General features: G+C 35.1%; 1 protein-coding gene across 5 annotated transcripts in view; it reads left to right on the forward strand.

The window, feature by feature from the left end:
- Positions 1-22,853, forward strand: part of Klp10A (kinesin-like protein 10A) — a 53,585-nt gene that overhangs the window by 12,481 nt on the left and 18,251 nt on the right. For 2 of the 5 annotated variants that reach the window (XM_090103253.1, XM_090103254.1), the window contains exons 2-4: positions 7,545-7,735; positions 9,831-9,938; positions 14,015-14,051. In XM_090103253.1, coding sequence (XP_089959379.1) covers positions 7,545-7,735; positions 9,831-9,938; positions 14,015-14,051 — 336 coding nt within the window. Of the gene's footprint in view, positions 1-7,544; positions 7,736-9,830; positions 9,939-14,014; positions 14,052-20,555; positions 20,706-22,853 lie in introns of those variants that run through there. The other 3 variants (XM_090103256.1, XM_090103257.1, XM_090103258.1) reach the window with 2 other exon arrangements.

Consider the following 22,853-nt stretch of genomic DNA (forward strand, 5'->3'; position numbering starts at 1 on the left):
GAGCCCGTCGGAGTGGGGAGCGTGAGGTTTTTTCGTTACGGAATTTCTCGATTCGGTCCCCGCGCTCAAGGCCCGCGATAGAAGCTATGCAATAGCTTAATAATTCTATAGATTGGTTTGAATTTTTAACATTTATAACTAAACACTAGATACCTATTAAAAACATTACTTTTTACCTAAAAAAATAGTGCTGTGAAGTATGTTTTGGAGTTGTTGTTTCAAATGATTTTGAGATAACTCATGAAATAATATAATTCCAAAAACTATACGTGGTCTAGTATGATCAATAGCATCTATAAGAACATGATTGTCAATGACCCGTAGACAATCTGAGCTACTTTTTAAAACATATCTAGGACGCTGCTAAAGCTTGTGCTTATACTGTAATTGAATTTATATAAACTGTACATGTTATTATATTTTGTACGGTAACGTTATGCGGCTGTGTTTCGTCTAGCCGGTTCCGACCGGCTCGCTGACTCACCGGAGTGGCTCCTGCGCGCGCGCATGTTATGGCACGATTTGAGTTATTGTTGCTGTATAAGTGTTAAACTTGTTTTGTCTATAGGACAGGTCGATAAGCCTAGTTTACGGTTCTTCAAAACGCTTTAGTACATATTATGTACGTTTCCCAATGTTTCTACGATACCTGATTAATTCTCATGAATACCGAAAGCGTGCCTAAAGACTGTATTCTCGCTCAACGCATTTTATTGAGGGTTTATGCATCACAGAGATAAGAATTGTATGTTTCAAATGTACCTACTGAACGTTATGTTAGTGTAAGAATGCAATATAATCCTCTAAAATTGTCAAATTCCTTAAAATATGGTTCGTTATGGTACATCAAGCTCAGTGTAAGAAATAAGACGTTGATATCAACGATGTAATTTTTATTGAATTCGGATACACGTCAACCGCGCATAAATCTTGACGATAAGCATCACGATCTCTTGTTCCACGCTGACAGTAATTGCGCATAACACAAACATGGTTCCGGAGCCTTATTAGTTTGATTCGTGGTTAGCGAAAGCCGCTTATTGTCATGGAGCGGCATTTCACGAGCCTGACCTTGTGTGACCTCCATCTGATAGTTTATATGTCTTCCGTGTGTTGCATTTGCATTGGTGTCGTGTTGACGTGTCGGATTTTATGGCCACTGCAGTGTTTGGGTCACCTGTTTTGTGTCGTGTTCCATGAAGTTCGGGTAACATGATAAAAACTAAAGTTAGTTTTGGAAAGAAACAGTGGCCAGTCTTTAAACTTCAATGATTTGGAAATATGGCAGGCAATTCCCATTAGCAATGTTTACAATTGTGTGTGGTGTGTAATTCTGTCGCTATTATATTAGACTTGATTGAGCTACAAGCCCAGTATACTGTGGTTAACAAACAACTAGAAAGCCGTTTCAGACAATACGATAACACCATGAAATGAGGCATCCACGTGCTCCAGTTTCTCTATAATCATTATATTATACGCGCGATACACAGAGGTTGTTATTGCACGCCATTTTACTTTGTCATTCCTTTGGCCGTGGGAACACTGCATTTTTTTTTACTTTTACTTGACAATGCTGTGGTGGCAATTAAGGGGATAGATTGCTTAGCGGAAGATGGTTAACCAAACATGGTACTGCGTGTGCATTTAGTGACGTATCTTATAACCTCTTAGGCAAATGCGGTTTATCATTTCAGTTGCTCTTACTAAATATTATGGATGCAATATGTAAACAATGTATGAATATTGCATGAGCTCTCAACATCTGTTCAATCTCACTTGTTGTTTCAAACCATTTCAACTAACTATGTAGGTATTTGCAAAATTCATTATTCATTTTAGTTCAATACATAAATGGCTACCTTCGTCGGTCATTCAACAAGTTTCAATTATGTTGCAAATCTGCAGTTGACTGTTGACCTTAAATCATTACAGCTTGTTGGTGAAGTGAAGGTACCAGGTACACTCAGAGTTTCAAACTTTTCCTCTTGTATTGTTTATTTTTTGCATAGGTAGGTGTAGTTCCTATACTAACTTTCCTACTTCCACTAACCTTAATGAAATTCAAAAATTAATGAATTAACTATATGTTTTCTGATTTAAATAATTGATTTCTCAAGTATGATAATATATGCTAAGTACTCTCTATTTTTATAAGATGCTATCCTAAATTAACTCAAATTGTAGCAATCATGAATAGTCCGGGATACATCGCCCATTTTTGCAAGTGATTACTATCAAGCTAATTTTTCGTGAGTAGCTTTATTTTGATGAGATGCCCAATAATTTCATGTACAAAACTCTCGATTGTGGTAGCTACCAGAGGAAACAAGGATAAAATATTTTGATTTGATGGTTCTCAAATATTAATTACTAACTGAATGTTTTTTTTTGTTCAATCTCAAGATAATCATCTAAATTATTCGAAAAAATATTTGTCCTACAAAATCTATGGTTTGATCAAAGAGTCCCCCTTTCCAATGTGTATCGATAACGAAGTCATCATAAATGATTACTAACCAGCAGATTTTTTTATTTTCACTTATTTAATACTTATATAATTCAACAGACATATTGTCCTACAAATTGCGTAATAAATATTTGAGAACCGTCAAATCAAAAATTTTTATCCTTGTTTCCTCTGTAAGCTACCACAATCGAGAGTTTCGTACATGAAATTATTGGGCATCTCATCAAAATAAAGCTACTCACGAAAAATTAGCTTGATAGTAATCACTTGCAAAAATGGGCGATGTATCCCGGACTAGAATTGCTTGTACGTTCAAATATAATATAATGTAGTTGTTGCGCGAAATGTGGTCAGTTTTTGTTGATCGTGACGTAGAGATTTTTATTGATAGTATACGATTGCTTGTAAAAAGTAGGTTTATAATCCCCATTTCATTGTAGGTCAGCGTGTATATTAAAATTTCTTCCATAAGACTTGTCTATTGATTTATCGTGTTTTTTATTGCTTATCAATAATAGCGATTTTAATAAACAAACGATTACTTACATTTTAAATGTATGTGCATTATCCTCACGTTCCGAGCAATTTATTGCTACAGATCAATAATTTTAATCTTTTATCTGCTCGGATTATGACCATCTTATAAAAAAATAAAACAGCTAGACCAGTTTCATGCAGTTTTAGATTTTTTGTTCTTTTACTTTGTTATCACAAGTGGGTATTTACAAAGTAGTTAGTTGCATGGATATTTTATTCGAATGCTACTTTTATTGATCATAATTTTTAGACGTTAATTTGCAGCGTTCATCGTGTTATTCCAGCAACAGTTTCTAAATAAGTGGACAGGCGAACGACCTGACGCTGAAGCAATATTTTCATCTAGGCAACTCAAATTTTTGTCGCAAAAAGAAAGTGGAGTGGGCAAAGTATGCGTTACGGAAACGCGATTTGTCACCGCATTGCCGAGCACAGCGCGTGAGGAGCATGATATAATTAGCGCCGAGATGCGTTAACGGGTCAATGACACCGCGTATAAAATTGTAACGGCGACCAGCGCACTTTGATCTCCTGTAAGGTGATACGCGTAAGGGAAAGTAGCGCGAGATACAGATCAAGTTCGATTGGCGTATTTGTTTACATGCAGTTGAATTTGTACAGCGCTGGGAATCGTCTATTTTTTAATATGTAAGCTGTGACGTGCAGCTTTGAAGTTCATTAGAATGTAAATTAAAATACAGATTAGGAATCTAATGGGATAGCAAATGGTGGAATAGACGAAACGAAGTTCACAAGTAAATGTTTCTGGGCGATATACTGTCGTAGAAACTAACGGAAGAAATTAAAACTATACATATTGCTTGTTTCCTAACAGCGCAATAAAGAAATAAAATTAAATGTAGTAAATTATGCTTGGGTCGAACCGCAAGTTTCAATTACAATGTCGGTTTGTTATTTAGGAATGGAAAGCGAAGGAAACACCTAATTTGTAGAGCTGCGATGTTTGATGTATATTGCACGCCTCATAAGCGAAGCGTTGAGGTGGGTACTACTGTCACTTCGCGCAAAACATCTGATTTTTCAAACTTAAAATGTCTTTATGTATCATACATTGCACTTGTAAGATAATACATACACACACATATTAAGAAAAAACACTATTTTTAACGTTCATGATATTTTTGATGTCATTTTTGTTATTTAAACTAGTTAAAAAACAGTTTAAAAAAGTTCTGTCTTGGACGTCCGTGTGTCTGTATGTGCGGATCCTTTTTCTTGTTAACACGATAGCGACCGAAATACTTTACTAATCGAGTCTTTTTTTTTCTCTTACGCTTGAGTATGCTTAGGAATAGAACCCTTTCACTTTTCAGGGTCTGATTCGATGTGGTTTAATTGTTATTAAATAAACAAAAATAATAATTAATAAATATTTATTAAAAAAAAATTATGAGGCGTGCACTTTTGGATTTTCCAAATTATTTTCTAACTAGCTGTGCTCCGCGGATTTAACCGCAGTGCTACGCTCCTGTTGGTCTTAGCGAGATGATATATATAATTATATAGCCTATAGCCTTCCTCGATAAATAAATAGGCTATCTAACATCGAAATAATTTTTCAAATCCGACCAGTAGTTCCTGACATTAGCGCGTTAAAACAAAAAAACAAACTCTTCAGCTTTATAATATTAGTATAGGTTTGTGGATACTTGTGTGTGGGGACCGGAAAAATGCTATTCATTAGAGCATATCAGCCTGTCTTGTGAATGAATAGCCGATAATAAATTACATGATTTGGTTTGTTTCAAAGGCGATAGAGTCATGTACGTTTGACATCTCTATTTCATGTTGAAACAAACTTTAACGACTTTTAAGATATATTTATTTTTTTCTGTGTTTGTTTTGTCTAAAATTATTACGTTTTTTATATCTAATTAATTAATATATAAAAAACATTAACTTTATGCTTCCACCTTTTGAATTTAGGCTGTAACTTGTTTTCTAAAAAAACATTATGCCTTAAAAAATAAAATACGAGGTAGGTATGTAGTTACAGCATTTTAAGATTCCTTATATTATAGCTACAATTTTCTAGCAGCATAGCAACTGTACATATGCTTTTACACTTTGTAGGTCAAGTGCTCTGAAACTGTATATTCTTCCACTGGCTTTTATTTCGTTTAGCAAAAATAGATGAATCACTTGGATCAACAAAGGTCATAAAATTGAAATGGTAAGGCGTGGTAATGTGCTCCTGCAATCCCGCATCAATTCATGACATGAACGAATGAAATTCAAAATGAAAAAGATTAGATACCAGCAGTGCATGGTTCCAGATACCAAAAGTACTGCAACCCATTACATTACCAATAACTTTTTGTTCATTACATTTCGGTTCGTTCCACTTTCGTCGGGTCATGGAGCGTAACCATGGCGAGGTTTATTCGATAATCCTCTATGGGTTCGCAATTTTGTGTGTTGAAACTGTGTCATGTAAAATTGCTATGAGTTTACTTGGAAGGATGAGTTTTGCTTGTAATTGTTTATCAGTAGCCATGAGGAGCTAGGTTTGAAGATCATTTCACTCATGGTATTGGAAATTATGTAAGATTCTTACACATTAAACGTCTACATCTACATAGAATAATGGAACCCTATGATTTTGGAAATATTTTAAAATAATTTGGAAAATCCAAAAGTGCACGCCTCATAATTTTTTTTAATAAATATTTATTAATTATTATTTTTGTTTATTTAATAACAATTAAACCACATCGAATCAGACCCTGAAAAATGAAAGGGTTCTATTCCTGAGCATACTCAAGCGTAAGAGAAAAAAAAAGACTCGATTAGTAAAGTATTTCGGTCGCTATCGTGTTAACAAGAAAAAGGATCCGCACATACAGACACACGGACGTCCAAGACAGAACTTTTTTAAACTGTTTTTTAACTAGTTTAAATAACAAAAATGACATCAAAAATATCATGAACGTTAAAAATAGTGTTTTTTCTTAATATGTGTGTGTATGTATTATCTTACAAGTGCAATGTATGATACATAAAGACATTTTAAGTTTGAAAAATCAGATGTTTTGCGCGAAGTGACAGTAGTACCCACCTCAACGCTTCGCTTATGAGGCGTGCAATTTCGCTACAAAACTAAAATAGTTTTGATGCTAGGTCGTAGGCACAACTAATCATTTTAAGCAATCATTAGTACTCTTCTTTATTCATCTCTGAAGTTTTATTCGACTATGCGACACTATATTTTCATCGTTTGAAGAGTTGGATTTGTAAGACAAGTATTATTTCTGGGAAAGATTCTCTGCATATAAGTTGGAATCTTTACTGCATTCAAGAGTCTCTGTTTTAGAACTGTTTACATCTCATAATAGATGCCTCTGTGGGCAGCTGTGTTACGTATATCGTAACATTGTGGCAGGTTGTCGGAGGTCGGTGACCTTGTCCTGGTTGAGTTTTGTGTATTCAATCCCGTTTTTCTGAACGTCTGATAGTGATAAATCGACACAGTGCCGGGTGTTGTTTAAGATCCGTTACCTGAAACATAGAAATTAATTCATCGGCAATTAATGCAGTATTTTTTATTGATGGACGTGATAGTTTTTTTATCATTATCTTCGTGACATTGTCCTCTACGGTCCCTTTTAAAAATTAACTGTCTAAGGTTTACAGGATTTGACCTATCGCAAACCCTCTAATTCGTTCCGGGGGTATGAAACGTAGGTAGTCTGGCATTATCCTGGCTACATTGCGGTTACTTATGCGTCTAGCCGCCTCCCTTTATGTTCTATAACGAGTGTCTATATGCACCAACTACCATCCAACTTTAATGCAATTTTACGATTTCAACTCTTTCAAATGAACTTAGGTTACTGTCTTTAGTTGGTTTATTTTAGAAAGGGGCTTTTAATGTGTTTTATTGAAATAAATATACAATGATTTAAATTTATGTTAAATTCTACGAATTATATTATCGAGGTATTTATAGAAACTTAACTAAAGATATAAGTTTATAAAGAGAAACAGTTCGCGAAAGTATATAAATTTAATTCAGTTCGCTCCTAAAGAGACCAGACTCGCGGAGCACCTGTGTAAACAATAAATGAATTATTGAATTCAGTTATTAATACCAGCATCTAAACATCTTGACTGTGATGAATCGTATTGGCCTATATTGAGTTGGATATTTATTTTATGAGAAAAAAACAAAACAAATATAAACGTCCTCTGGTCTGGTAGATGTGTAATTTATTTAGTCTTGAAATATCGAATATAGAGGATTTCCGCAATTCAGCGCACAAAAAATTGATGTAAATGAAAAATATCCCATGTATTTCTCTTGAAAAATATCCCATCTTTACTGTTTCTGTACTCATAACTTTTTATAAGTTAAACCAATGTAGATGATTAGTTTTTCATTTGTAGAAAAGAGCACGTATGATCCTTTTTTTCAAAATTTCATTTTAAAATTACTTTATTAATCTTGGCACATTTTCTTGAAGTTCAGTTTATTTGCTAAGAATTTGTTATTAATAGTTGCCCCACAAATTTCCAGGCCGCATACACTCCGCGATCGTGTCCGGTATCAATCTGGAGACGCGCTCGGTGACGGTGGAATGGTACGAGCGCGGCGAGACTAAGGGCAAGGAGGTGGAGATAGACGCGATCCTCGCGCTGAACCCGGAGCTCTTGGTGGGCACGAGGCACACGCCGCACTTGCAGCCGATGCCCAATAAATTGGCCAGGGTAAGCATTGAACACCCGGTGTTTCCCTTAGACACATACACATTATAGACACATTTTTAAAGAATATAATAAATTCGAATCATGGAAAGACGCGGGTTCGAATCCCGCCTCGTGATCGAATTTTTTCTTTTCTTTAAAAATTTATAAGCATTGAGCCCGTTAAAATTGGTACTCCACCTAGGCCATTTTATGGCCAGTTTATGTTTGACCAACTCTGTCTGTCTAATGATTTCACTAAACTTATGATTTGGGAGTAGGTACTTTGACTTCTTTATGGTCGCCTAGGAGCGAAGTAAATTCACATTGGAATTGTAATTGTCCAAGAAATAATTATTATGTTATCAAAGTGACTCATTGGGGTTTTACAGTAGAGATTATACACAAATATGTATTGAGTTGAGCCAGCAGAGATTATTGATCGATTCTTTAAGTTTCTATAATATGAGTTAGGTCTTTTAGTAACTATTACTTACAAAATGTGCAAATAAATTTAAATTTTGTTTTAAATGATTCTAATACAAGATACGATCCTAGTGACTTGTCGTAGCTTTGACTAAAAAGTAGCTTCACCAGACAAATGTGACAAAAAAAACGTGCTGAAAGCATAGTAGTTATTAACTCCATAAAATTAGCTATTAATACTAACTCAAAGGTCATCGTACCTATCACTCTCGCTTACACTGCCAATTTAGTGCTCAATGAACGATAGTATCATTCTAATCAGTGTTCGGACTAACTTGACGGCCTAAGGCCCTTCGCTCATGGATCTACTCAAAAAGAACTAGTCACAAACTCAAATTACTAACGAGTTGCCTGAGCGTCACAGCCCATACATGTTCTATGGAGATTCGCACACGACGCGACTAGTTACTAACTGGTAAGTAACGCGTTAGCAACCAATCACGCGCGACGCGTCGTGCCGGTCTCCACGCTACTGGTTTCCCGAGTTTCTTTGTTTTTTATGATAAAAATGAACGAGCAAATAACAGAAGTGACTGAAACCTTATAACTTGAGTAGCGTTGTATGCGAGATACAATTTGTAACTGGTTTGTAAACGTAATTACTGATTAGTTCAGTCATTTTTGAGTAGCTCCATGAGCGAAGGGCCTGACAAGTGACTGAAACCTTATAACTTGAGTAGCGTTGTATGCGAGATACAATTTGTAACTGGTTTGTAATCGTAATTACTGATTAGTTCAGTCATTTTTGAGTAGCTCCATGAGCGAAGGGCCTAATGATTACTAGCATTCGTAACCGATTACGTCAGGTTTATTAATATTATCGAGTTGCATTGCAAACGTTGCGTTATGACCTTGCTTTTTGCACACGTTAGATATTTTACTCGTTTGGGTCCCACAGAAGCTTTGCCTCTAGTGAAGCATTTCACATAACGTCATGACTTGCAGTTTTGCTTTTAATTATGTACCGATTTCACGATAATGGAGCGGATTTTGTATCGATTTGTGAGGCCGTTTTGTACCAAGCCGCGATCACCCTCATTGTTTGGGTATCGAAGCACGTTGCTACAACGATGCGACGCCGGCATACGTGAGTCTTGTCCGTGCTTTCCGCTCATGAAGACCAGAAACGCAGTTCATAGAAACATGCTCATTAACACATATTTTATAAAGACTAAGTGATAGTGTCGAGTTAAACGAATAAAGGAGTATGAAATGTTTCCACTCATCTTCAGTTGGCAGGTGATTGCAAATCGCACGTAGTATCAGAATCACTCAATAGCACCGTTACCTAGGCAACACTGCTTGCCCACGCCGAACATCATAACAATACGTGTGTGTCATTTAATCATTAATTTGAGATTTGATTTATTCCATAACAGAATTTAATAAAGAAAATAAACACAATGTGAAGTATATTTATAAGTAATTATACCGTAGTGTCTGCAGTCCGACAGTAATTGATGGTCAGGCGACCTTGTATCCGATGCCGGACGATCGATTTTCCACACTCATATTCACTTCAGTTTCACTTTTACTTAGAACTAGAGCGTAGTCACTCGTCGATTATGGAGTTGGATGCTTTGCACATGGATTCTCTAGTAAGTTGCACTGTTGTTCGTGATTGTTTGGTAAGGACCCGTCGGGCTCGTCGTCGGACGACGGCGGCTTCCTGCGCGAGGGCGGCGAGGGCGAGGGCGCCGGGGACTCCGGCCACACGCTGCCCGTGCGCAACTCACGATCGGTATTCGCATTTCGCACTCATTTGCACGTTGGACGCCGCACGCGACGGACGCGCCGTCCGTCGTTGTTTTATTTTTTGTTTTCAGCGACACTCCACTTTATTTGATTGTTTTTATTTCGTTGCTTACTATGATTTGCACAGACGCTTGTTCTGGTACTGTTTTTGTTGTGTAAACAAATTTGTTTATACTGGTTTACGCAATAAAAGCACGTTCCAATCTTGTTTTGTTACATAGTCTGTATTATACATTAGTTACGGTGGCACAATTTATTTTACTTTAATTTTGATGGTCACAGAAACTTGATATTACCTATTTCTCAATAACAATTTTCTGTGTGACTGTGACCTACTACAACTTCGGAAGAGAAGGGCCTTATCTCACTAACAATAGGTTATAACTTTTTCTTAAAATGTTGCAATAACAGTTATTGCTACTGCGTATCAAAACAAAAGCGCAGCAGAAATTAGCCTTGTATTTATATTTTACTTTTCCGTATTATCTGATAATTTTTATGCACATAAAAATCCAAATATAGCCGCACAATCAACATTTTTGTACAAAATTTAACCCAAGTTCAATACAATGACTCATCACACAAAAACAATCGGTTATAAAAATAGAGCCATCCAAGTATTAAATACATTTCGTGTCAGGGTGAACGATTAATTGAAACGAGCTATGTTAATACACCTTCCATATTCAGAGACAGGTTTGTGTATAGTGGCCCTTAACGCTATGGTAATAAGGGTGGTAACGTTTTAACCATATGAGTCACATGCCCATTCCGCTATTGGAATACCAGTATGAAGGTAATGGGCTTGCTTCCTACTCTTTGTGAATTTATTTCAATGGGACATTTCGGAATAATGTCGTTATATCCTTGACAATGCTCTATTATCGATTTGAAGTGAATAGATTGTGTGCAACGGTTGATGCTGATTAATTTGCAAATACAAATTCGGTCGTAATTTTTAGATAATGCCTAATGTGTCTTGTTTATAAATACAGTTCATGCTGTGTTCTATGATCATCATTTACATTTATTGTAGTTGAAAGTTATACTCATCGAAATATCAAAAAATTTTAGTTTTATCAGATATAGGATAAAATCGGTTATAAATTTACAGAGTCAGACGTTAATTTATCTTTATTGTAAAAGTGTAATTGTGCGAATGATTTAGAAATTGCATATAATTCACTGTTAGACTGCTATTACGATGGCTCCTTATTTTTTTGCCGTCTGTGGTATTAATTGCGCATTATTTAAGGGCAGCAATTGTCTAATAATTATCCTGGCGCTTAGAATTCTTGATAGATAGTCCTACAAATAATTTGTAGACAGTCAGTAAATAAGATAAAACGTCATGTTTTTGTTTGTAATTGCACGCCTCATAAGCGAAGCGTTGAGGTGGGTACTACTGTCACTTCGCGCAAAACATCTGATTTTTCAAACTTAAAATGTCTTTATGTATCATACATTGCACTTGTAAGATAATATATTACACACACATATTAAGAAAAAACACTATTTTTAACATTCATGATATTTTTGATGTCATTTTTGTTATTTAAAATAGTTAAAAAACAGTTTAAAAAAGTTCTGTCTTGGACGTCCGTGTGTCTGTATGTGCGGAGGATTTTCTTGTTAACACGATAGCGACCGAAATACTTTACTAATCGAGTCTTTTGCACGCCTCATAAGCGAAGCGTTGAGGTGGGTACTACTGTCACTTCGCGCAAAACATCTGATTTTTCAAACTTAAAATGTCTTTATGTATCATACATTGCACTTGTAAGATAATACATACACACACATATTAAGAAAAAACACTGTTTTTAACGTTCATGATATTTTTGATGTCATTTTTGTTATTTAAACTAGTTAAAAAACAGTTTAAAAAAGTTCTGTCATGGACGTCCGTGTGTCTGTATGTGCGGATCCTTTTTCTTGTTAACACGATAGCGACCGAAATACTTTACTAATCGAGTCTTTTTTTCTCTCTTACGCTTGAGTATGCTCAGGAATAGAACCCTTTCATTTTTCAGGGTCTGATTCGATGTGGTTTAATTGTTATTAAATAAACAAAAATAATAATTATTAATAAATATTTATTAAAAAAAAATTATGAGGCGTGCACTTTTGGATTTTCCAAATTATTTTTTTCTCTTACGCTTGAGTATGCTCAGGAATAGAACCCTTTCATTTTTCAGGGTCTGATTCGATATGGTTTAATTGTTATTAAATAAACAAAAATAATAATTAATAAATAATTATTAAAAAAAAATTATGAGGCGTGCACTTTTGGATTTTCCAAACTATTTATAGTTGTGACTGTAATTTGTTAGAGTAGACAGAAAGGCTTGCTTGCGTAGTTATAAGTCCCAAATGAGCTATCATGGAAATGTCTAGAGATGAATCCAAACGTTAATGCATTCAACTGCAGACTCCTTTGGGAGATACTTTTGAATTGTTTAAGAATATCATATAACAATAATGTACCAGCTATTGTCTGTTTGGTAAGATGTTGTATTTAAAAATTCATTTTACATATAAATCAGAATTTTGTATGATGACATGATAAAAAACAAACTAGACTATAATCAGAAAAGAGAAATAAAAAAAAGACGTGTGGCACTCGGGAACTGCCGCGGTAAAGCTATTGCATAGCATGCCTTCAAGCCACACCTCCGTGTCCGTCGGAGTGGGGAGCGTGATGTTTTTTCGTTACGGAATTTCTCGATTCGGTCCCCGCGCTCAAGGCCCGCGATAGAAGCTATGAAATAGCTTAAAATCTAAAAAGCTTATTAACACGTTTAAAGCTTCTTAAATTAAACATCGCAAAGCTATGCAAATTAGGTGTAAAGCAACGAGAGCAATAAACTCGAAGTAAAAAGATCGAATTAAAGGTTCAGTGCAGTTTTTCCTTCACTTAAATTGTACAAAGCGTTGCTTTCAAACGTAAAGTGGCTTTTAACGCTGTCATCTGCCCGCTTTATACTCGACAAAGGGAAGGCTTTTACTACAATGTTTTATGCTAACACTAAAGAAATTGTTTATTAGAACATACTTTTCTTTTGGGGTTGATATTGAGTGTTAAAAAGTTAAAAAATTAAAAAGAGGTTCATAATTTGTGTTTGATCAATAATTTCCGACCAAACATATATAACTTAGTGGATCTAATGAAAATAAATAACTTGTTTAACATCATTCAAAGATCCTTTCATTACATTACAAAGCAGAAACTGAAATGCCATATATCGTGATCCCATAAAGGAAATGTGCAGCGTAAGTATAAGGAAATTGCGAACCGCGCCTCCCCCGTTGGCCTAGTTGCGTATGTTGATTCATTATTAGTGATGGAATTAATGCCTTCGACTTACGGCCCTTTAATTAACGACATAGATAAAACGTGTTTATTGTGCATAGTAAATGAATAATAACATGCTCAGGTTCTGAATGTAAATAGATGTGTAGGTGTTGGAAATTAGTTTTTAGGAATTAGACTTTAGGTAGATGGATGATGGCTTGTATATATAGTGTATAGTAAAACGCTTTAATTATTTGGTATTTAGTGGTTAATAGAAATAAATATATTGTTTATGAAAATAATGAATGTCGAATGACATCAAAATCAAATATCTACATTCTACCAAAACTTTTACTATATTTAAGTGTATGTTGATTCAATCTTCCTAATAATTTTGACATAGTGTTCAGTAATACTTTTCTAATGTATATCCAATTTCAAATCCTTATTTGTAATTTGTAGAAGCTTGGCGAGGTGTTTACAAACACCCGCATCTCAAATGGAAAGTTGGCCATATATAATTACATTTTTGTATGCGGGGAAAAATTGAAAGAAAGCAATTTTACTACCTCATGGCTTATCAGTTTACGATTTTCGTAATTTACAACTTTTAGTGGCATAGATAGTTCAGTCTAGTTGAAAATTAAAGTGCGCTGCTCATTTGTAAATAGATAGTGTCCATATACCCGCTTATTATGCCTATTATTTTGCTTGATTTAGATCGCAAAGTATATCGACAATTTCTATAACTCTGATTTCTGTTTTAGGATATGACGCGACAGTCTATACCAGTGGCAACAAAAGGTAAGTCCCTTTTAATTTGATTTTCTATAAACGTGAAAGTGCCATCGTGTTTTATTTCTATAAGATTTCCGTTTATTTAATTGAAGTGCACGTAGTATTAACCGTTTCCGTATTTGTAACTTTATGCGCTTAGTCATTATTTGTCACCTCAAGTTCAACAGTATCTGAATGTTTGTCCTGTTTGTTTAATTTAAATTTAGTAAGTTTAGTATTACTTTTAGAAACTGAGATTATATTTTGTTGATAATTAAATTCTGCCCGTACTCAATTATTTCAATCATGTTCAAACTTCAACCGTTACTTTTTATAGCTGTATTTTATCATCTCCTATTAAAGCTTAACTATAATATTATAGTTAAACTAAACAGCGAAATACATGTCTTTTTTATAATCTCCCATTAACAATTTTTCTCCAATTGTTTGTAAAGACGTCATCGTCGTATATGAGTCATCAGCATATTATAGAGACAGAGATCTTCACCAAAGTCAAATTGTAACGGTTCTAAACGAAATCTGAAATAACAATCTGTTGCTTAAAACTTATAAGGCACTGTTGTCAGTTTTAGTTCTTTAATTTTAGTCTCATGACGTGTCCGTCGTCTTTCTTTGTCTGTTCGACTGCTACTTGTTATTATAATGTGCTTCTTTTGTTGAGCTCTTGTATTGTTGTACTAATTGTTGGAGCTTGTTGCTGTTTCAATTTAAAACTATTATATCAAGTCTTTAGTCTGACTTTAGGTTCAATTTTACATTTTGATAGAGGAACGTTCTATTACAGTGAAAAAGATGTAGATATTTTAAAATGGAGCGAAATTCTGGAATGTATGAAAATGTTCTGGTAGTGATGTCATCTGTAATATTAATTGAATACGAAATGCCTTGCTGTCCAAAATGAGAACTGCAAATATTTGTTTTTCTTCGGTATATTATATGTAAACTCTGCATTATGTGTCTGCTAGAAGCTTAGAAATTTCAATATTAGGTACGTAGAATAATCAAAGCAGAATCAATTAAAACTTATTTTTCATTCATTACATTCATTCGAATTGTTACGGCGGAGGGTGGCGAAAGTCTTGTAAATCATAAAAGTTCATCAAACATACAAATGCAATTTCCGAAATCAGGGCACTAAGCCATCGATTCTCTGGTAACAGACACGCAAGCATTATTCGTCCTTATCTAATATTCAGTATAAGAAAGGGATGAGTGGAGACAGACGTTTGTCGGAAGTCTGCAATTCGCACGTTGTAGTGATGGAGGTCAACGGTCCCGTGTCATTTGCTTGATAAAAAAAACTGGTGATAGTGTTTTGTTGTAGATGTGTACACATGTCCGAACTTGTTTGAATTTAATTTGTATAATTGGCTGTGCCTGGTATTGAATTAATTTACAATTGATTGTGACCGTATTCTATACCTTCTATAGATTATTTAACTGTATATAATCACCCATTATCATTGTTTTATTCTTCAATGTTTACCCTTTTTTTTAATTGGGAGAAAAGACATAGAATTCAATGCTCGAGTACTCAATTAAATTATGAAGGTGGGTCTAAAAGTGTAGCGATTTACGTGACTATTACCAATCATTGGGATAAATGCATTGCACTCATTAAATATAAATCGGTTTTAAAGTAAGTAGTAATAAAGACACGAGTGCAACGCTCTGTTGCGTGTCGTGACATGACATGTAGACGATAATCACTTGGATATTATCGCAACTATTCCGTTTTGATGCTATGTGTGAATAGAAAACGTAAGCTGTAGGTATGATGATAGGGTTTGAATGTTTTGTCAATAAATTGTACTTTGTATCAATAGAACAGGAAATGAGTGCAATAAATGGTAATCGTCCTCCATTGGTGTGAAATATGCGATCCTTGAGACCTTAGTTCCTTCGAACGATTAGAAGTATGTCCATTCCTTGAAATTGAACTGCCTACCAACATAATATGTATCAAAAATGAATTTGTGAAAGTTTCCAATGTACGATCAATTAAATGCAACTGATTGATGCGTTTTATTATTACCGTTATTCTGATTGATTTACCAATTTACGAACACCGATATTGCCTTTCTATTTCTACGTTAATGTTAGTCTGAATCTTATATTTGACTGGGTTAGTCAAAATTCGTTGATCTCCTGTTACTAACAATGAATACAACATATCTACAAGACAAAATGTGTGTCTCGGGATAATTCGCATAGCTTTTTACTGCCGCGTTTCAAATGCTTGATAGCATTGCGTAAGCGTCGACTTTGGCAACTGTCTTGTATCGCTCGCCCTCATTATGTGTCCCACATTGCGATGCTGGTACTATGTAAATTTAATGCTCTTAGCTCTGAGCATATACACTTAGTGGAGGGAATACAGTTAATGGAGACATTGTTAAGATTATATGGGAAGTTTGGTTTGGTTGGTTTAGAGGACGCGTTTAGATTTACATTTTAAGATGTGTTATTGCATCTTTGATTTGACTCTCAAATAAAATATGCGCTTCTGCTATTTATTTATGACATGAAGCTTAATGGTAAAATGATGTAAGTTTACGGTAAATTTAATATGAACAACATACATAATATGAAATATGAAGAAACATAAAAACGGTTTGGATTTCTTGGGAGCTTTTAACCGACCGATAAGTCGATGTATGTTTGTAGCATGCTAAGACTTTTTGTAAAGCTATCTATTTTCTTAAACAATTTGTCTAATTCATCATTTGAATATATTCAAAAGGAACTAGTCGCGTATAAATTGTGCACTTCCTTAAAGTTTTTGTGGCGATCGTTGGTCTCGCATCCTGCCGGGGTCACGGTCAAACGGTGTTAATATAATGCAATCTTGACATTGTATGTGTGAAGGCCGCGACTTTTTGTTACGTGTGATAATTCTTTGAATAGAAAGCTTTTATGGAGCTTTTTTGTTGACTTTGGTTAAATCAAAGTGAGATTAAATGCATTGCGGTATGCGTCAATATAAGTGCGACATTTATTGTATGCAATGTTAAAATAATTTGGAAAATCCAAAAGTGCACGCCTCATAATTTTTTTTTAATAAATATTTATTAATTATTATTTTTGTTTATTTAATAACAATTAAACCACATCGAATCAGACCCTGAAAAATGAAAGGGTTCTATTCCTGAGCATACTCAAGCGTAAGAGAAAAAAAAAGACTCGATTAGTAAAGTATTTCGGTCGCTATCGTGTTAACAAGAAAAAGGATCCGCACATACAGACACACGGACGTCCAAGACAGAACTTTTTTAAACTGTTTTTTAACTAGTTTAAATAACAAAAATGACATCAAAAATATCATGAACGTTAAAAATAGTGTTTTTTCTTAATATGTGTGTGTATGTATTATCTTACAAGTGCAATGTATGATACATAAAGACATTTTAAGTTTGAAAAATCAGATGTTTTGCGCGAAGTGACAGTAGTACCCACCTCAACGCTTCGCTTATGAGGCGTGCAATATGATGATTTCTGTTACTTTTGGATCCTTACGCAATTGATAATAGCGGAACTGGGATAATTTGTAGCAATTCGATAAGCTGATCTCATAACAATAGAAGGTCTGTCGTATAATTCAATCCGATAAAAATCCACAATATCAAGATTTTGGACCTTTACATTCTAAAAGAAAATATAGGGGGTTTTCGGTTAAAATTTTTAAAGATAATAAATAGTTACTGGGGTTTTTGGTAGAAAGATTTGTTCATCAAGATACACAATGGAACAAATTTTTAGGAAAAAATCTTGAATTTCTGCCTAGTCAAATGTCTAAATTTGGTTATACCCCTAAGATAGTGTAATTTTGTTTCTGTCTTCATGAGTAACTCAGACAAATAATCATAATATTCATACTTGTTTCTAGCTCTTTTTGTCTTAATCATTCCACACGATCTAGTCGTATCCTCAGTTTTGGAGACCACATTTGTAGAGTTTATGACCACAGCTTCTAAAAATTTTACGAGCTTATGAACAACTATGAAACTTCTAGTTTGGATGTGTGACTACTGACTATAATTCTATTTAAGTTTCTATTGTTCATTGTTTATCCTAATATGTAGCAATTTGCAATGTGCTACTGTTTTTTAGAATTGAGTCATGGAATAATTTTTAGAAGAACAATATGTTTCTGAATAAAAATTCGGCCTTCGCTTTGCAACGAGCTTTTGCACACCACTTACGTCCGCGTTTTTAAAGACCGCGCTGTTGCCCAAAAAGATTAAAAGGTGGATAAATTTTAGTTTCTACTAGCTGCTCCGCGCGGTTTCACCCCCGTGGCTCCACTCCTGTTAATCGAAGCGTGATCTTGTATAGCCTATAGCCTTCCTCGATAAATGAGATGTCTAACACAGAAAGAATTTTTCAAATCGGACCAGTAGTTCCCGAGATTAGCGCGTTTAAACAAACAAACAATCTCTTCAGCTTTATAATATTAGTATTAATTTGAAATCTTTTAAATGGAGCAAAATTAATTTTACCAAGTCTAAATGATTTCAAAGAGCTTTCTCTCATATCTATTAATGGTATTACAAATACATAAAACACGCTACGAATTGAGAGCCTCTACCTTTTTCGAAGCCTATTAGAAAATTCAATAAAAGCCTTTAGACAGCTTACAAAGTTATAAAATCCAAATGAAATGAACGAATTATTTCGTTGTTAAATATACATATAAGCACTATAAGCCTATTATAGTTGTTTATATTGTGTATATGATTTAACAATTTATTTCTCCTTTGTATTTATAAATTAGTATTTTAAATGAATAATTAAAATTGATTCGATTATTTCGAGCCAGTGTTTCTACAAAAATATGATGAGCTTACAACGCGAGGGCAACGGCCGTCTAGGCTTTGAGCTTTCATCGTTAATAAGGCTAAGTTCATATGACCGCGCGGAGCCGCGCGGATCTTTCGACCGCGCGGTACAAGATCGAAGTAAACAGCTAGTATTGTTTACATCACCGCGCGGTACCGCGCGTCGCGCTCCGACCCGCGCGCTGGTTCTTGAACCGCGAGAAACCGCGCGGCACCGCGCGTTTCAAGTTCTACAAACTTGTACCGACCTGTTCAGTTTATCCGCGCGTGTTGAGACGGATAGTCGCATAGATTGCAGAAAATATGATCACCGACGAAGACGACATTGTATCTATCGATTTGCTTATCGACGAGATTGAAAAAAGAGAAGCTATAGTAATAAAGAATTAACTTACCGTAATGTTACTATGAGTTTTTCTTTTGGTGATATGCAATATCTAATAGCATCTTCACTGGGTTTTAAATCGTTCTCAACACAATCATATAAAAAATCAAAAGATGCAACAGACATCCTGAAGTAGTTAAAAAATTTTTCTTCATGTAGTCTCAGGTCGGGATATAAAGTAATGTACAGGCTTGAAGAAAGTCTTTCACTTAAAATGGGATGCACCCAGTATCGTCTTTGTCTTCTTCTGCGACGTCTCAGCCTTCGGTATAAAATCCATAAGCAAATTGCCTCCTCCACGTCCATTCTTAAGCAATGTTGATGCCAGACTGCCGCGCATACATTTGCCGTCATGTGAATGCTCTTACCGCGCGGCTCCGCGCGGCTCCGCGCGGCTCCGCGCGGTCATATGAACTTAGCCTTATTGTACCTACCTACTATGGAGGTGGTAGGTGCTTTACGACGGTTTCTTATCGATATAGGTATCCTGGTATAAAGAAAGATAATATAATATTTTATGAATTGTTTGATCGGTAGGAATGAAGGACACAAATTATATGAACGTCACAGTATCAAAGCTAAAAAGCTAAAATCTAATAAAAGGAAGACCAAGAAAGTAACTTAGGTATCTAATAAAAACGTTCTACCAACTGCGTGTCATATAGGTATGATTCATTTTCACAATAGACAATATTATATCGACTTTATACATCTTTAATAATTCACATAAAGTTCGTGAGGTTAAAGCGAGGTACGTTGCCCTCTTTCAGCGTAATGAAGTCTTTGGGAATTCATTGTTCATTTTTAAATGCTTCTATAGATTTTTTTAATTTTTCTTTTTAAAGGTCTAGTAAAATCTTTCTCTGACTTATCAAAAAACATCTGTAGACTTGAGATTTATTTAATTAACATAGATGACGTTCAATTAATTATTGTAAAATTAATTATTATTATTAATATTGTTGCCAAGAAGAATAAATAAAGTGAAAATAAAATTTTCTTGATATTATGAAGTTGACACACATATCACAGAAGTTACACGTGTGTTCAGCTATTACCTAAGTGCTAAATGCATATCACGTCAACGCGACTGCACTAGTGGCTCCGTTATCAATGACCTTTCTGCAACTCCCGCCGTATCAACCCCAACAGTCCCTGGGGTGGTGGCGAGCACGCATGTCCTTATTAAAATACCATTATAGCGTGAATACCAGAGGGTGGTCAGCGCCTGTGAGCCTATAAGTGTAGGCTGCCGGGGCGCTCTCGGGCAGTGCGCGGACGGCCGCGTGCCATACCACCGCCTGGTACCGATGCCTCCATGAACACCTGAATTCTTAGTGCGGCGAACCTGACCTTAGATTAAATATACCGCTATCTGTAAAAATATGCCAGCGTTGTACCAAAAATGTCCCACCCAGCGACGGGCAAATGTAGGACGTAAGTTACAGTGATACAATTGGGTGTAATGTGCATTCTATTCAGTGGTGGTGGTTTTGTGGATTATGATTAATGTGTTATTGCAATTTATGTGAGCACTGATCGGGTTCGGCGATAGTGGTCTATGTGATTGTAATAGAAATGGTTTTTGTGTGCCAAAATGGAACGGATTTATTGGTGAATACTTTATGTAGTTTTGATCGAATGAAGTATTACGAATTTAAGTACGATTGAGTCAATATTGTAACAAATATTTTTGTACTACATACTCAATATACGTTTACATATTTATTTGAATGGGGGTTCTCATACTCGTGTTTTCTTTTTAAATGGGCTAAGGCTTCTATTAATACATTTCACTATAATATTCATAATATTCATTGCATATGATGACTTGCTATATAATTTGTCAGTTCATTAAGTAGTTATTACTACTAGGTAATGAACGGCGCCGCATTTACTTCGCTCGCTTTTGAATGATTAATTGTTGGTTCCGGCAAAATGAGTTGTAAATATTATGGACAATATGAAGGCAGTATAAAAATGGGAAAAGCTTTTTCAATTTGTTTGGCAAACGCTATGAAAAGCTCAGCTTTTTTTTCTCAGGTATAGCGTCACTTTTAAAACTCAAAAGTAAAAATTTACAGAAAATCTAAAAAATTGAAAAATCTATACAATTCATCAATTTCTTAGTCACAATATACCTACCTTGATTGATGTTAAAAAAAGACAAGTTTTCTAAAAGTAGGAATTGCTCGGTCGAATTTCGTCAATCCAAATATTGTGATGCATATCACTTTAGCGCCGTTTTAGTCCCGAAATGACATCAAGCCACCCACGTGGTCCAGCAAAACACTGGTGATTATTTATCGCGTTGTAAAGATGCGAGTACGACGTTCCTCCGTGATTCAGGCTGTCGCCGGGTGCGTGGGCGCATGCTAACGACCTGCGAATTCACACGGTTATCCTACTGTATCTAGTTGTTTTTTAGGGTAAGGAGATATGATAGAACAAACATATTGAAAAAGTTTTAGATGATCCGTTTTGTAGTGGATGACCGCAGAATCTATACATATAATAAATCTGTAGAAGGGTCAATTCTGTACGTTGAAAATATTGAAAAAATAAATACCAGGGGGTGTTACTGGATCGACATTCGACACCAAACCCAAATATGTGATTAAATAAATTTTTGTCTGTCTGTCTGTATGTGAAGGCATCACGTAAAAACTAACGGTTCGATTTCGATGAAACTTGGTATAATTATACCTTATTATCTTGGGCATAAAATAGGATACTTTTTATCCCGGAAAAATACGTAGAAAAAAAAAATCTTAATTTTTCTTAATTTTTCCGCGCGGACGGAGTCGCGGGCGGAAGCTAGTAGGAAATAACAATGGAAAGGTTTTCCGGAAGTGGTCGTAATTGTTTCATGTATAATATTACAAAGCGCTTTATAAACAAGAATATTTGAATTTAATAATTAATTGATAATACTTATAGATTGTTATTAGGGTAAACATCGAAAATATTATGTAATTATGAAAGGGATAGACACTGAGACGAATTAAGCTCAGTCAGCAAATGCGGAAAATTAACCATATCTCTTCTCATCAATTATAATATTAGAAAAAGCATAAATAAACAAGATTGGGCACGCTACGTTTAGAGGTGTTAATCGCTCGGTCGCATGAAGGAGTCACGTAGATGGGTCGAGTGAAATCTATTGAAAATATCGGACATTTACTGTTTGGATTCGATTACATGGACGTTAGGCGGCTTTGAAATGTTTTTTCGGAAGCGATGGGAGAGCTTTGCTTCGTTGTCAACTCGATTAGAAATGCCCAAGTGAATGGATATTGGATAGTTTGGTGGTCTATGGCTTAAAGAAGCATCAAAGTGAAATGTTATTTGGATTTCTTAATCTGCCTCTTCGTATACATCAACATTAATTTGATAGCACAGTTTATTCATTGCTATTGATCCATGATTATCGACTCCAATAAATCCGTCTGCGTAGGCTCGTGCTACAATTTATCAAGTGTTGATTGTAGTACGGCCGTGTTCACGGAGTGCGATATCTAAGTTTACGCTACATGCCCTCTCTAATGCATCAGACAGTCGAGTAAATAGGTTGCCTCGCAACTC

This window comes from Colias eurytheme, chromosome 6, assembly GCF_061535395.1.
Source record: "Colias eurytheme isolate Ceu_HAF_F1 chromosome 6, ilColEury1 Martin Lab GWU primary, whole genome shotgun sequence".
Taxonomy (NCBI): Eukaryota; Metazoa; Arthropoda; class Insecta; order Lepidoptera; family Pieridae; genus Colias; species Colias eurytheme.